This window comes from Leucoraja erinacea, chromosome 38 (genome assembly GCF_028641065.1).
Source record: "Leucoraja erinacea ecotype New England chromosome 38, Leri_hhj_1, whole genome shotgun sequence".
Lineage (NCBI taxonomy): Eukaryota > Metazoa > Chordata > Chondrichthyes > Rajiformes > Rajidae > Leucoraja > Leucoraja erinaceus.
The window spans coordinates 11,114,314-11,128,996 of record NC_073414.1 but is presented as its reverse complement, the minus strand read 5'-3'; the positions used below and the strand labels follow the sequence as shown (position 1 = coordinate 11,128,996).

Here is a 14,683-nt window from a genome sequence, read left to right as displayed (position 1 = left end):
TAAAAGATGGGATTTAGGGTAAGGGAAAAGAGATTAAGAGCGGTTTCTGAGGAGGGCTTTTTCACCCAGAGAATGGAGAGAACCTGACATGCACTGCGTGACAGAGTGGTGGAAGAAGCAAAGTGGAGGACAGCATTTAAGAAGTGTTTACGCAAGCATTTAAACCGTCAAGGCAAAGATCGCCTCGGTTCAAGTGCTGGAAGATGGGGTTAATATTTCTATGCAAAATTCCAGTATCTGCAGTTCCTTGTGTCGATGGGATGAATATTGATGGGTGTCCAATGGTCAGCATAGCCATGGTGGACCAAATGGCCTACTTCCTATGCTTCCTACGACTCCAAACACTCCTGCCTCACTGTTTTTTTTTGTGTCTAATGGATGACATGATTTCAATCCCTTACAGCAGCCTTCACACCTGAGCAGGCCTCCAGAATGCAAGAGTCTACAGTTCTAAGTAAAAGAATCAAGGGAAGCCTTGTTGTACCCAATTTATGACTACGCAGCATCCCCTGCAATTACAACACAGTGTGCATCCAGGTTAAATGTGGGCTCGTAAAGTAGAACTCATTATGGAACTACACATTACTTTCCCCTTTCTGGAGATAATTATACAACTTAAAAACATTACTATATTCATTAAATTTGAATATGATAAAAAGTGCATCCTCAATCCAATATGTTCCAGTTAACACATTCTGCACAGTTAGATAACTAATTTAATAACCATCATGTTGATATATCCAGTTGACTGCTCAATTAAACAATAAAGAGCAGTGGCCGAGCTAAATGGAGAGGCTATTGTTAATGATTTTATATCAAAAGGAATTAGTATCCATTTTAAAATATCTATAATTTCATTTATCGTAGAACTTCACAGCACAAGAGGCAACATGACACACAGTATCGTGACCTGGTTAACTAAACAAGTCAAGCTTCACATCAGTTTTGTCACACATCTCCGACATTTGTGGCAAGGTACACTAACTGGTCACTGTAAATTGCCCCTAATTGTAGATGGATAGTAGAATTGATGGGATGTGGGGAGAGTAGATCACAAGAAGAATTAGTGGGACAATGGGATTACTCTGCGCTAGCAGGGTCTCGATAGGCTAAATGGCCTCTTTCTATGCAGTAAAGAATAATGAAACAAAAGTATGGAATTTTCTTAAATTAAGCCAAAACATACATTGTAAAGTATTTACCCACACTGCACATGTTCTGAAAATTCCACATGTATGATTGCCGCTACATGTATGTACGGGTGATCATATTTGGGGAATGTGTGTGATTCATGCACAAAAGAGACAATAACATTTAGTGATCGGGTTTCACATAAAACTTACATGTATTGCACTTAAAAGACATTGTGCTACCTGTTAATATATTTTTTAAATATTGAGGGGGTGCAGCGAAGGTTCACGGGGTTAGTTCCCGGGATGGCGGGACTGTCATATGTTGAAAGAAAGGAGCGACTGGGCTTGTATACACTGGAATTTAGAAGGATGAGAAGTATTTTTATTGAATCATATAAGATTATTAAGGGATTGGACACGCTAGAGGCAGGAAACATGTTTCCGATGTTGGGGGAGTCCAGAACCAAGGGCCACAGTTTAAGAAAAAGGGGTAGGCCATTTAGAACGGAGATGAGAAAAAACTTTTTCACCCAAAGAGTTGTGAATCTATGGAATTCTCTGCCTCAGAAGGCAGTGGAGGCCAATTCTCTGGATGTTTTCAAGAAAGAGTTAGATAGAGCTCTTAAAGATAATGGAGTCCAGGGATATGGGGGAGAAGGCAAGAACGGGGTACTCATTGTGGATGATCAGCCATGATCACAGTGAATGACAGTGCTGTCTCGAAGGGCCGAATGGCCTACTCCTGCACCTATTGTCTATTGATGAAAAGTATAAATCCCCCATGGTATGTTAAATCTAAAATTATCTGGGTTAAATACATTTTTTAGATGAGCAAGCGACCGTATGCTTACAGATGTTATTAAATTATACCATAAACTCTGAATACTTTTGGGACCTAATCCTATTTAATTGCATGTGTACCTGAAAAAAACCCCAGAATCGAGGAAAAGCTTTAAACTAAATGACCACAGGGTAAAATATCTAATATTCTGCCAATATGCCATGAAGGCTGACATTACATTCTTGTTCCAAAGTGTGCAAATACACTATAGCTTGATATAAATATTAACAATGGATTTTACGAAGCAAAGTTATACACTGACCAACTGATAAACATTAACAAATGAGCAAACATTCCTTTTTCAGATAACAATGCAACTACTGTTAACACATCAACGTGTCAGCATAACAAGACTGTTGCAAGTTTTAGTTCCAAGGTTGCCTGATATTCATTTTTGCTCACTGCAATTATCTCAATATTATAAACATTTACCCCTGTAAGACAGCCATTGTGGAAAATCAACAATACTGGTGTGCCAAAATGTTTTGCAGTCCTGACATAAGGTATAAAGAAAACATATAGCAATGGATGGTGAGCAAAATTAGGCACAATGTGGATGGCTTGGTAAACATTAACATTTAATTACCACAAATTAGATGAATGAAAGGTTCAAGAGCAGAAAGCACATTCTCTTTGCATCAGTTTCATTTATATCTAAGCCAATCTTCCAAAGCAATTTTGAATATCAAATTAAATCGTGAAATCAATGTAATATAAAGAACATTATATGTAAATATAAATAGTGTATGTATGTAAATATATAAAGATATTTGAAATCATTTTTAATGTTTTTTTTCTCAGCTATTATCTGCTCCAAATACATTTGGCAGTATTTTAAGCCTGTTAATGTGCAGCTGCCAGTTTAGTGAGCTAAAATTATAAATTTGCTTAAATGCACTCTTGTCTTGGACTGGCAGCAAACAGTGCCTTCAGTCATTATCCACTACTTTCAGTTTACCAAACACAAGTACGGGGCAGCTTCTCAGTGAAATCTCAGAGGAATCTATCAAGGAAAACCTGACCCGTTGCATCTTCATTCAGGTTAGAAACCATTCTTATATACACTGCCAAGAGAAAAGTATCAGATCATGAAATCGATGCTTAAGATGTGGACCTTCCATCCCATATGCTTGTATAAAAATTGAAGATAGTTAAATCCACTTTAGATAAACTGCTTAAATTCAACAACAACTGGAGCACATTGGTAAAAAGCAACAGTTATGCCTGATGTACCACTGAAACAAGTAATTATGGGAAACTACAGAGGTTTATGCCCAAATGAAAATTAAAATGACAGCATTCATGGCAAACGGTTTGCATGAGATGGCAGCTGCAGTACACAAAATTCTTACGCTATTTCTGGATCCTCCATTATCAGGCATCTGTTGTTCATCAGAATAAAAATGATATTTAGACACTGGTGTGAAATACAATAAATTCATTCATCTTCCATACATTTTCTACTTAAAGCACACAAACGTTCCCTCAAACACAATTATTTCTACCGAAGTGAATCCTACAAATTATTAGTAGAATTGTTATAAATTGTTGATATGGACTATTTCCAGCATTTAACTATTTCGTAAGAAGTATCAGGTAACATTGATGGTTTACCATATTCCAAAACATTCTTCATAATATATATCTCACATAGCTTTGCAAGACATGTCTTTTTCTCCAAAGTTACATAATTAAAGCGTTGCAAAACACAGAAGTCAGTGAGACACAAACATTTATATTTTAATGATTCTATGCTGCCATCTTTCTCTGAAATATTTGATAAAATATTAAAATCTTTGTGATTGAATGTTTCAAAGATATGGAAAGATATTATTGTAATGTACATGTTGTACATTAATCTCCAGAAAATATCTTCTCATCTGGTCTTTTAAGATTACATTTCAGGCATTAAAGCTCTAAAATCTTCCAATGTTGCAGAAATAATCCAGCAGTAATGTAAAAATACTTTTACTCGATTATTAATACACCATCCTGAAAGGAACATTGTCCTTAGCATCCTTTTTCATTTTTTCTTTGTATTTCCCAACATTGCTCTGGTTTTTCATTTATTCCTCCACCATTTACTCAGTTATTTTTCATCTCCTTTAATGGTCAGTTTGTAGATCTGAGAGAAAAAGTGCTAAAGATGTTTCTTTCGCATATGACTAACAAAACAATGAGGAAAATAAACACAAGGACATTTTTGGTAATGCTGAAAAGATAACCTTCAGACAAAATGATCCTACGGAACAGTCACTTTGATGCCTTGGTGATTAAATACAAAATTAGTATACTTCAATTACTTGTATCAAGTAATCTTGAATCCTTAACTGAGATCAGGGAAATCAGTGAACTGATTTGAACCAGGCTCCGAGTGTACCATTGAAGAAGAGAAGCTCAATTCAGCTATCTGGGCTGAAGTTGCAATGAGACTTGGTAAATAAAAGGATTCTATTTTCTTGTACAGTGTGCATGCTATTGTGGATAATATTCCAGAAAAACATAATAATATTTAAAGAAGGCCGAAGGAACAAGAAGAATCCGCAAATTTGCCACTGAATGGCTTTACCTGCGCAAGCTTCATCATCATGTGTGCAAAGATGTGGAGAAAGCCAACAACTGCATCCCATAATCTGCTGTGAGCCAGACTTTGCTGGTTACCAGTACATGGACCCTGCAACACATTTAGGTAGAGTGCAACTTAGATAAAATATCATGTACACAGTGGAGTTGTAAGTATTCCTAGGTATTCTAATAATTTATCATTCAATTGCAAGATATTGCTTGCTTAAAATAATTGTTAAATAAGACAATGTTTCTTTATTAACAATTGGAATAATTAATGTAGATAGTTGAGGAATTTAAGTAATTGTTGTTTTAATTAAAATGTTAGTAGGTCATTTTATTTACTGATTTTAAAACACTATTGCTTGTATAAAATAAGGCACTGTTAAAATGAAGGGAAACACTGCAGCATGATAAGTCATTATCAATAATTTCCAAACTGGAAGGATACAAAGAGTGGCACCTCTCAAGTTCCAGTGTTTGTATCATTGGTAAGTGCTCTGCACTTGGTTAAAGAGATCACATCAAAACTCACAGAAACATAAAGGGAGGTAGATGCTGCATCAAGTTTCATGCCAGATTTAATACAGGAAGTATCAGCCCAGAAACTAATAAGAAAATCAGACTTGGAAATTATTTTGTCTAAGATGTTTTTTGTTACCTTTAGAATCTACAAAGCAGCATGGTTCATGAGTGACTCTTTATAGTGTATCTCATCCTTTACTTGCTTGATCCTGCATATTTGATGTGTGCAATGATGATGCCAACTTTGTTGCCTCTACTGCTATCCTGGCCTGTGCAAATACCACAATGAAAAAGTGTTGCCCATCCAAAGGAGAAGAGGTTTTAACAGAGGTGTTTGCCGTTATTTACACTGTCGTTGGAGACTTCCCTTTTTGAAATGTTGGAACAGATTTCTATTAATAATTTGGGCAAAACCTTCTGGATTATTTTGGGGATCCTCCAATTATTCAATCTTCTTTCTGGTCATTTGCATCTTTGGTAATGATTTTTACTTTTTTCCTGCACAGCCGCAGTAAGTAATGGTTCAATTTGTGTACAAATATTGCACTCAATGTTGGCAAACACCTCTTTCCAGTAGAACGTGGAAGAATGAGTGTGGCACACTGGTATAGCACCATTTGTGAATGAATGAAAGATATGAGATTTTATTCATCAAACAAATTGTATTTTTATTGTGCCCTTAACATGGCAAAATTCAAAGTGCTTCCCAATCTGCCATTAAGAAAAAAAGAGTCAATGAAGTTAGAGTTGGGTGATGTAGGAAGATATCTACCCGCCAAGACAAACAAGTGGTGGAAGAATGAACATGAATGGTCCATGACAGGAGGAGCTGATAACGGAGAGAATTGTGGGGCTGGTGTACCAAAGCAGGAGCAATTAGTGTGTGTTAGTATGCAGACAAACGACTATTAAATAAGTTCAAATTTATGGAGACAAGAAGTTGGGAGGATGGGGAAGGCAAGAATCTCACTAGAACTTTCACCCTCTCACAATGCCAACTTTGCCCTCCTCAACACCAGGTCGCTCAACAACAAAGCCCTTGCCCTCCATGAACTAATCCTTGACAACACTCTGGACTTCCTTCTGCTCACTGAAACCTGGCAACAACCCAATGTCTTCTTCTCCCTCAATCAAGCATCCCCACCTGGATTTAATTACATCTCCAAACCCCGCCCCTCCCGCCATGGAGGTGGCCTCACTGTTATTTTCAACCAGAACTTTCGGATCACTGAACTCACCCTCCCCCCAGTAGCATCATTTGAATTCCTCGCCTTCAAAGCCCTTTCCTCCATGACAGTCATCCTCATTTACCGGCCACCTAAACCAAACCCCTCCTTCCTATCTGACTTCACTGAACTCCTCACACTTGCCTCATCCTTCTCCCCACGTCTGCTGCTACTTGGTGACTTAAATATTCATATAGACTCCCCCACGTGCAAGCTCGCATCTGAATTCGCCTTTTTACTTGACAACTTCTCTCTCACTCAGCACTTCACCTTTCCCACCCATGACGAAGGTCACATCCTTGACCTGGTCTGCTCCACAAATTAACCGGTACTCGACCTCCATCTATGTCTCTTCCCCCTCTTTGATCATAAGCTTATACGGTTCACCATCCCTTCTGCGACACCTCGCCCCCGCTTCCTCCGTGAAATCACCTTCCGCAATCTAAAATCCATCCATCCCCACCATCTCTCTGACCTGCTCTCTACCACTCTCCCCCTGGACTCAACCCATATCTCACCTGATGATCTCACAAACCATCTCAACTCCACCTTGTCTACCTCCCTTAACATTCTGGCCCCCCTCCAAACAAGAACCGTAACTTTGAACACATCTTCACCCTGGTACACACCTGCACTTCGTAAGCTGAAACAGACTGGTCGCCGACTTGAACGACTCACAAAGAAATCATCTCTCACAGTCCACCATGAAACTTACAAACTCCACCTCACTGCCTACAAAGATGCCCTCATTGCTGCAAAATCTGCCTACTTCTCCTCCATATTCACCGACCCCTGCCTAAACCACAGAACCCTCTTCTCCACGGTGGGCAACCTCCTCAAGCCTCGAGCCACCACTCTCCCTACCTCTACTCCGGATCTCTGCATCTCATTCCTCCACTTTTTCGCTGATAAAATCAGCACCATCTATCAATCTTCATCCCCTGTACCCGACTCCCCAGCATCTACTCCACCGCCTACCAAGGCCCCTCCTTTCAACATCTCCACTGACCTCCTTACCATCTATATATTACTAAAACTCTGTTCTTGACCGGTTTTGGCTTTCTGTGCTGTGGTTTCCGAGAGTACGCCACCACCTACATCATTTTTGGCCACCTCGCTCAGAGCCCCCCTCTGGCGTATGTGTGCCGAGGATATTTCCCGTCGATGAAAATTGACAGAGATATTAATGTTTTTACAACATTCCCCATTCTCTCCGCTGCCTCTGCTGGAGGGAGGGGGAGGGACTATAAAACCAGGAAGTGGTGTGCCTCAATCAGTCTCTGCAAGTGGTGTGCCTCAATCAGTGTCTGCCCCCCTCTCTCCCCCCCCTCTCTCTCTCTCTCCCCCCCCCTCTCTCTCTCCTCCCTCCTCCCCTCTCTATTAGCGTGAGGGGGGGGGGGGGGGGGGGGTAGTAGTTAGTGTGTGATGCTGCATGCCGCCTCCCCCCCCCCTCACAACCGCACATTGGGAAACAGACCCAACGGGTCTGCACTTGGTCTAGTATAGCCATATAACAATTACAGCAGGGAAACAGGCCATCTCGACCCTTCTAGTCCGTGCCGAACACATATTCTCCCCTAGTCCCATATACCTGCGCTCAGACCATAACCCTCCATTCCTTTCCCGTCCATATAACTATCCAATTTATTTTTAAATTATAAAAACCAACCTGCCGCCACCACCTTCACTGGAAGCTCATTCCACACAGCCACCACTCTCTGAGTAAAGAAGTTCCCCCTCATGTTACCCCTAAACTTCTGTCCCTTAATTCTCAAGTCATGTCCCCTTGTTTGAATCTGATTTATAAAGGTCAGCATACCAAAAGCTTTCTTTACCACCCTATCTACATGAGATTCCACTTTCAGGGAACTGTGCACAGTTATTCCCAGATCCCTCTGTTCACCTGTATTCTTAAATTCCCTACCATTTACCATGTACGTCCTATTTTAATTTGTCCTGCCAAGATGCAGCACCTCACACTTATTAGCATTAAACTCCATCTGCCATCTTTCAGCCCACTCTTCCAACTGGCATAAATCTCTCTGTAGACTTTGAAAATCTACTTCATTATCCACAACCCCACATATCTTCGTATCATCTGCATACTTACTAATCCAATTTACCACACCATCATCCAGATCATTGATGTACATGACAAACAACAGTGGACCCAACACAGATCCCTGTGGCACCCCACTAGTCACTGGCCTCCAACCTGACAAACAACCATCCACCATTACTCTCTGGCATCTCCCATTCAGCCACTGTTGAATCCATCTTGCTCCTCCACCATTAATACCCAACAATTGAACCTTCTTAACCAACATTCCGTGAGGAACCTTGTCAAAGGTCTTACTGAAGTCCATATATACAACATCCACTGCTTTACCCTCATCAATTTCCCGAGTAACCTCTTCAAAAAATTCAAGAAGATTAGTCAAACATGACCTTCCAGGCACAAATCCATGTTGACTGTTCCTAATCAGACCCTGTTTATCCAGATGCTTATATATATTATCTCTAAGTGTCCTTTCCATTAATTTGCCCACCACTGACGTCAAACTAACAGGTCTATAATTGCTAGGTTTACTCTTAGACCCCTTTTTAAACAATGGAACAACATGCGCAGAACGCCAATCCTCCGGCACTATTCCCGTTTCTAATGACATTTGAAATATTTCTGTCATAGCCCCTGCTATTTCTACACTAACTTTCCTCAATGTCCTAGGGAATATCCTGTCCGGACCTGGAGACTTATCCACTTTTATATTTCTCAAAAGTGTCAGTACTTTCTCTTCTTTGAATCTCATAGTTTCCGTAGCTACTCTACTTGTTTCCCTTACTTCACATAATTCAATATCCTTCTCCTTGGTGAATACCGAAGAAAAGAAATTGTTCAATATCTCCCCCATCTCTTTTGGCTCTGCAGATAGCTGTCCACTCTGACTCTCTAATGGACCAATTTTATCCCTCGTTATCCTTTTGCTATTAATATAGCTGTAGAAACCCTTTGGATTTAACATATAACATATATAAACCATATAACAATTACAGCACGGAAACAGGCCATCTCGGCCCTACAAGTCCATGCCGAACAAATTTTTTTCCCCTTAGTCCCACCTGCCTGCACTCGTACCATAACCCTCCATTCCCTTCTCATCCATATGCCTATCCAATTTATTTTTAAATGATACCAATGAACCTGCCTCCACCAATTCCACTGGGAGCTCATTCCACACCGCCACCACTCTCTGCGTAAAGAAGTTCCCCCTCATATTACCCCTAAACTTCTGTCCCTTAATTCTGAAGTCCTCAAAGGGAATCTTCCCTATTCTCAAAGGGAAAAGCTTGTCCACATCAACTCTGTCTATCCCTCTCATAATTTTAAAGACCTCTATCAGGTCCCCCCTTAACCTTCTGCGCTCCAGAGAATAAAGACCTAACTTATTCAACCTATCTCTGTAACTTAGTTGTTGAAACCCAGGCAACATTCTAGTAAATCTCCTCTGTACTCTCTCTATTTTGTTGACATCCTTCCTATAATTTGGCGACCAAAATTGTACACCATACTCCAGATTTGGTCTCACCAATGCCTTGTACAATTTTAACGTTACATCCCAGCTTCTATACTCAATGCTCTGATTTATAAAGGCTAGCATACCAAAAGCTTTCTTTACCACCCTATCTATATGAGATTCCACCTTCAAGGAACTATGCACGGTTATACCCAGATCCCTCTGTTCAACTGTATTCTTCAATTCCCTACCATTTACCATGTACGTCCTATATGTCCTATCCTATATATGATTTACTTTCACCTTACTTGCCAAAGTAATCTCATATCTTCTTTTAGCTTTTCTAATTTCTTTCTTAAGATTCTTTTTACATTCTTTATACTCCTCAAGCACCTCATTTACTCCATACTCCAAGCACCTCATTTACTCCTTACCCCTCCTCCACACTGCATCCTCTCCCAGTTTGACCTGGTCACCCCTACTGAAATCTCCAAACTCATCAGCTCTTCCAAACCCACTACCTGCTCCCTCGACCCTCTCCCCACTCCCCTGCTGAAGTCCTGCCTCCCCGTTCTCTGCCCCTACCTCACTAATCTCTTCAACTCCTCATTGTCCCAAGGAATTGTCCCATCCCTCTTTCAAAACTGCTGCTGTCACACCAATCTTAAAGAAACCTGGTCTTGATCCCTCCTCTTTCATTAACTACCGCCCAATCTCAAACCTCCCCTTTCTTTCAAAAACCCTGGAGCGTATCGTTGCGTCACAACTTCATTCCCACCTCCTTGCGTATAACCTATTCGAGCCCCTCCAATCTGGCTTTCGCCCCGTCCATAGCACAGAAACTGCTCTCCTCAAAGTCCCCAATGAACTCCTCACCTTTGCTGACACTGGTTCCCTCAACATCCTCATCCTCCTCGACCTGAGTGCAGCCTTCGATACAGTGAACCATAACATCCTGCTTACCAGACTTGGGAACCTTGGCATTGAAGGTTCTGCACTGTTCCTACCTTTCCAACAGATCCCACTTCATCTCTCTCCACAACCACACCTCTGCTACAGCCACAGTCACTCAAGGCGTTCCCCAAGGCGCCGTGCTCGGCCCCCTCCTCTTCATCATCTACATCCTCCCCCTTGGTCAGATACTCCGCCACTTCAACCTGGACCTCCACTGTTACGCTGATGACACCCAGATCTACCTTGGCACCACCCCCCCCCCCCACACCCCCCCCCCCCCCCCCCCCCTCTCCCACATCAACTCCTGTTTGTCAGCTAGAAAAACCTGGATGCAACATTACTTCCTCAAACTCAACAGCGATAAAACAGAATTCCTCCTCATAGGCTCCAAATCCACACTCAGCAAAATCAATAACCCCACTCTCACCATTGGCGTCACCACTGTCTCCCCATCTCCCCAGGCCCACAACCTTGGCGTGATCTTTGATTCCACCCTCTCCCTTGAGCCTCACATCCGCCATGTCATTAAAACCTCCTTCTTTCAACCTCCTCAACATCGCCAAAATCAGACCCTCTCTCACACCTCCCGCTGCTGAAAGACTCATCCTTGCCTTCATCTCCTCCCGACTGGACTACTGCAACTCACTTCTCCTTGGCATCAGCTCCACCTACATCAACCGACTCCAACTGGTCCAGAACACAGCCGCACAACTCATCACCCACACCAAATCCTGGCATCACATTACTCCAGTCCTCAAACAACTTCACTGGCTTCCCATCTCCCACCGGATCACCTACAAAATCCTGATCCTCACCTACAAAGCCCTCCACCATCTGGCCCCCCCATATCTCACTGACCTCTTCTCCCCCTACCAACCCTCACAGTCCCTCAGATCCACATCAGCCGGTCTCCTCTCCATCCACAAATCCAACCTCTGCAGTTTTGGGGACAGAGCCTTCTCCAGGGCAGCTCCCAGGCTCTGGAACTCCCTCCCCCAACTGATCAGCAATTCCGTGTCCCTCACCATCTTCCAGTCCCGCCTCAAGACCCATCTCTTCACCTCTACCTATCCTTAGCCCCACGTCCCCCTCCCTTTTCATCTGTGCTTGAATTGTCTCGTATTGTGTTTTGAATTGAATTCTGTCCTTAATGTGTGTACTAGTCATGTCTCTACTATTTATTTCGTTCTGCTTACATGTTTTTCCTCTACTTGCTACATTTGTGTAAGGTGTCCTTGAGACTCTTGAAAGGCGCCCATAAATGAAAAAATTAAAATTAATAAAATAAAATAAATAAATAAATTTATTATTATTATTAGAATGGGAAACATGGGTTAAGATCACATAGAAAATTCTGTTAGATGATTGATGAAGCTTTGTTACCTGAATATATTCAGTAAGACTATTAAAAACTTGCTTAGCAACAGCCATAGCCTTGGAGAAGTTTCTTTTCCCTTGCTCATCAACAACATCTTTACCAGAGTAGTACCAATAGAAATCACTGATGGATTCCTAAATCAGACAGAGAAAACTGGATTAGTAGTGCAGATAGAAGAATTTCAACCATGAATTATGATCTCAACTTTATGAATGGGCGTCAGACTTTCCTTAACCTGAGGAAACATTACAGAAGCAGTAATTTTTCTTTCTAGATGACAACTGCTGATTCTATGAATTTCTCTTTTGAGTTTCTATTTTTGCATTTTGTATTGCATTTTTTTTGTACACATGCTATACAGCACTGAAACAGACCCTTGCCCAACTTGTCCATGTCGATTGAGTTATCAAGCTGAGATAATCCCATTTGTCTGTGTTTGGCACATATTCTTCTAAACCTTGCCCCACGTACCCATGTAATTAACTTTTATATATTGTAATTGGATGTAACTCTAACACTTCCTCTGGTGTCTTGTTCCATATATCCACCACTAGTCTATGTGAAAGATTTGCGCCTCACATACCTAAAATATTTTGCTTTCACTTTAAAGGTATGCCTTTTAGTTTTAAACTTCCCTACCCTGGGACAAAGACTGTGACCACTCTAATCTGTAATGTATACTCATGATTTTACATACCTCGATAAGTTCTCAGCCTCTTACACTCCAAGTCACAAATCAAGTCAAGTCACATTTATTTATATACCACATTTAGAAAACAACTCTCGTTGGCCAAAGTGCTTTACATTTGTTATAAGAATAGTATAAGCAAACAAAACTACATACATATATATATATATGTATAGCCCTCACTCAGTGGACGTCAGGAAAGGCTTGGGAGTATAGATAAGTTCAGGAAATAAAGCCCCGTCCTATTAAACACGACAACAAATAAGCTCTGAACTACAACAGACTATTATTATTATTGCACTTTATTTATTTATTATGTGTGCATGTGTATATATACACACTGAACTTTTTTTCTCCCGTTATGTACTATGTTTACAGATTCTGTTGTGCAGCAGCATGTAAGAATTTCATTATCCTATCTGGGATATATGACAATAAAACACTCTTGACTAATCCTTTCAGCCTCAGGAACATTCTTGTGAATCTTTTTTACACTCTTTCCAGCCTAATGACATCCTTCCTATCGCTAGGCAACTGGAATTTTACACAATACCCCCGAGTGCAGTCTCACCACTGATTTGTACAGTTGTAACATGACATCCCAATTCTTGTACTCAATGCACTGACTGATGAAATCAAGCATTCTTTACCACCCCGTATCATCACTTTCAGTGAACTATATATTTGTCATTCTGTTCCACAATGCCTTCCAGGGCGCTGCCATTTACTGTAAATCCTGCCTTAGCTTGACTTCCAAAAATGCAACCCTTCGCACTTGTCAGAGTCAAATTCCATCAGCTATTCCTAGACCCACTTTCCCAGATGATCTAGATCCTGTTGTAATCTTAAATAACAATCTTCACTATCCACCACATCACCAGTATTGGTGTCATTCGCAGACTGACTAACCATACCAACTTTATTCTCAACTTAAACATTCACCTCAACCCTCAGGATCCCTTCAGTAATCTTACCTTCCACTATCCCAGCATGTAAGACCTTGTCAAAGGCCATGCTAATGTCCATGCAGACAATCTTTACCACCCTGGCTTTCTTAATCTTCTTGGCCACCTCTTCAAAAAACCTAAACAAATTTGTGACATGCGGTTTCCTATAACCATATAACCATATAACAATTACAGCACGGAAACAGGCCATCTCGACCCTTCTAGTCCGTGCCGAACACATAATCTCCCCTAGTCCCATATACCTGCGCTCAGACCATAACCCTCCATTCCCTTCCCATCCATATAACTATCCAGAGTTCCTATGCCGAGTATCCATAATTAGTGCTGAATTTCAAAATGCAGATAGAACTTTTGGAATCTCTTCCAATAACCTTCCCACCATTGATCTTAGGCTTACTAGCCTGTAGTTCCCATATTGTCCTTGAAGTTCTTCTTAAATAAAGGACCAAAATTCGTCCAGTACGTTGGCCATTGCTAATAGCATTTCTGCAAAGCCCCACCAATTTCTTCCTTATTTTCCCACAACGTTCTAAGATATATTTGGTCAAGCCCTGGGGATTTATCCACTATTAAGCACCTCAACATGTGTACCATAGCCTCTTTAGCAATCTGCATATGTTTTAGACCTCTGTGTTCTCTTCCCTGAATTCCATAGCTTCCATGGCCTTCCCCGCAGTAAATACAGACACAAAATATTCATGTCTGACCTCTCTGCATGTAAGACCTCAACCTAAGTCCTCAGGTTCTTCATTCCTTTACTCTGGGTAAACAAAGTAAAAGATTTTGTGCAGTCAGCGAATCTATTCCCCTCATGATTTTATACACTTCTATAAGATCACCCCTCAGCCTTCTGCATTCCAAGGAATGAAGTCCTGGCAACATCCGATTAC

The 14,683-nt window shown here is 41.1% G+C and overlaps 1 protein-coding gene across 5 annotated transcripts in view; it reads right to left on the bottom strand.

The window, feature by feature from the left end:
* LOC129714278 (ryanodine receptor 1-like) overlaps positions 1-14,683 on the bottom strand; it is a 525,269-nt gene that overhangs the window by 50,049 nt on the left and 460,537 nt on the right. For all 5 annotated transcript variants that reach the window (XM_055663830.1, XM_055663832.1, XM_055663834.1 and 2 more), the window contains 2 exons: positions 12,143-12,271; positions 4,544-4,648 (listed from right to left, as the gene is read on the bottom strand). In XM_055663830.1, coding sequence (XP_055519805.1) covers positions 4,544-4,648; positions 12,143-12,271 — 234 coding nt within the window. The remainder of the gene's footprint in view (positions 1-4,543; positions 4,649-12,142; positions 12,272-14,683) is intronic.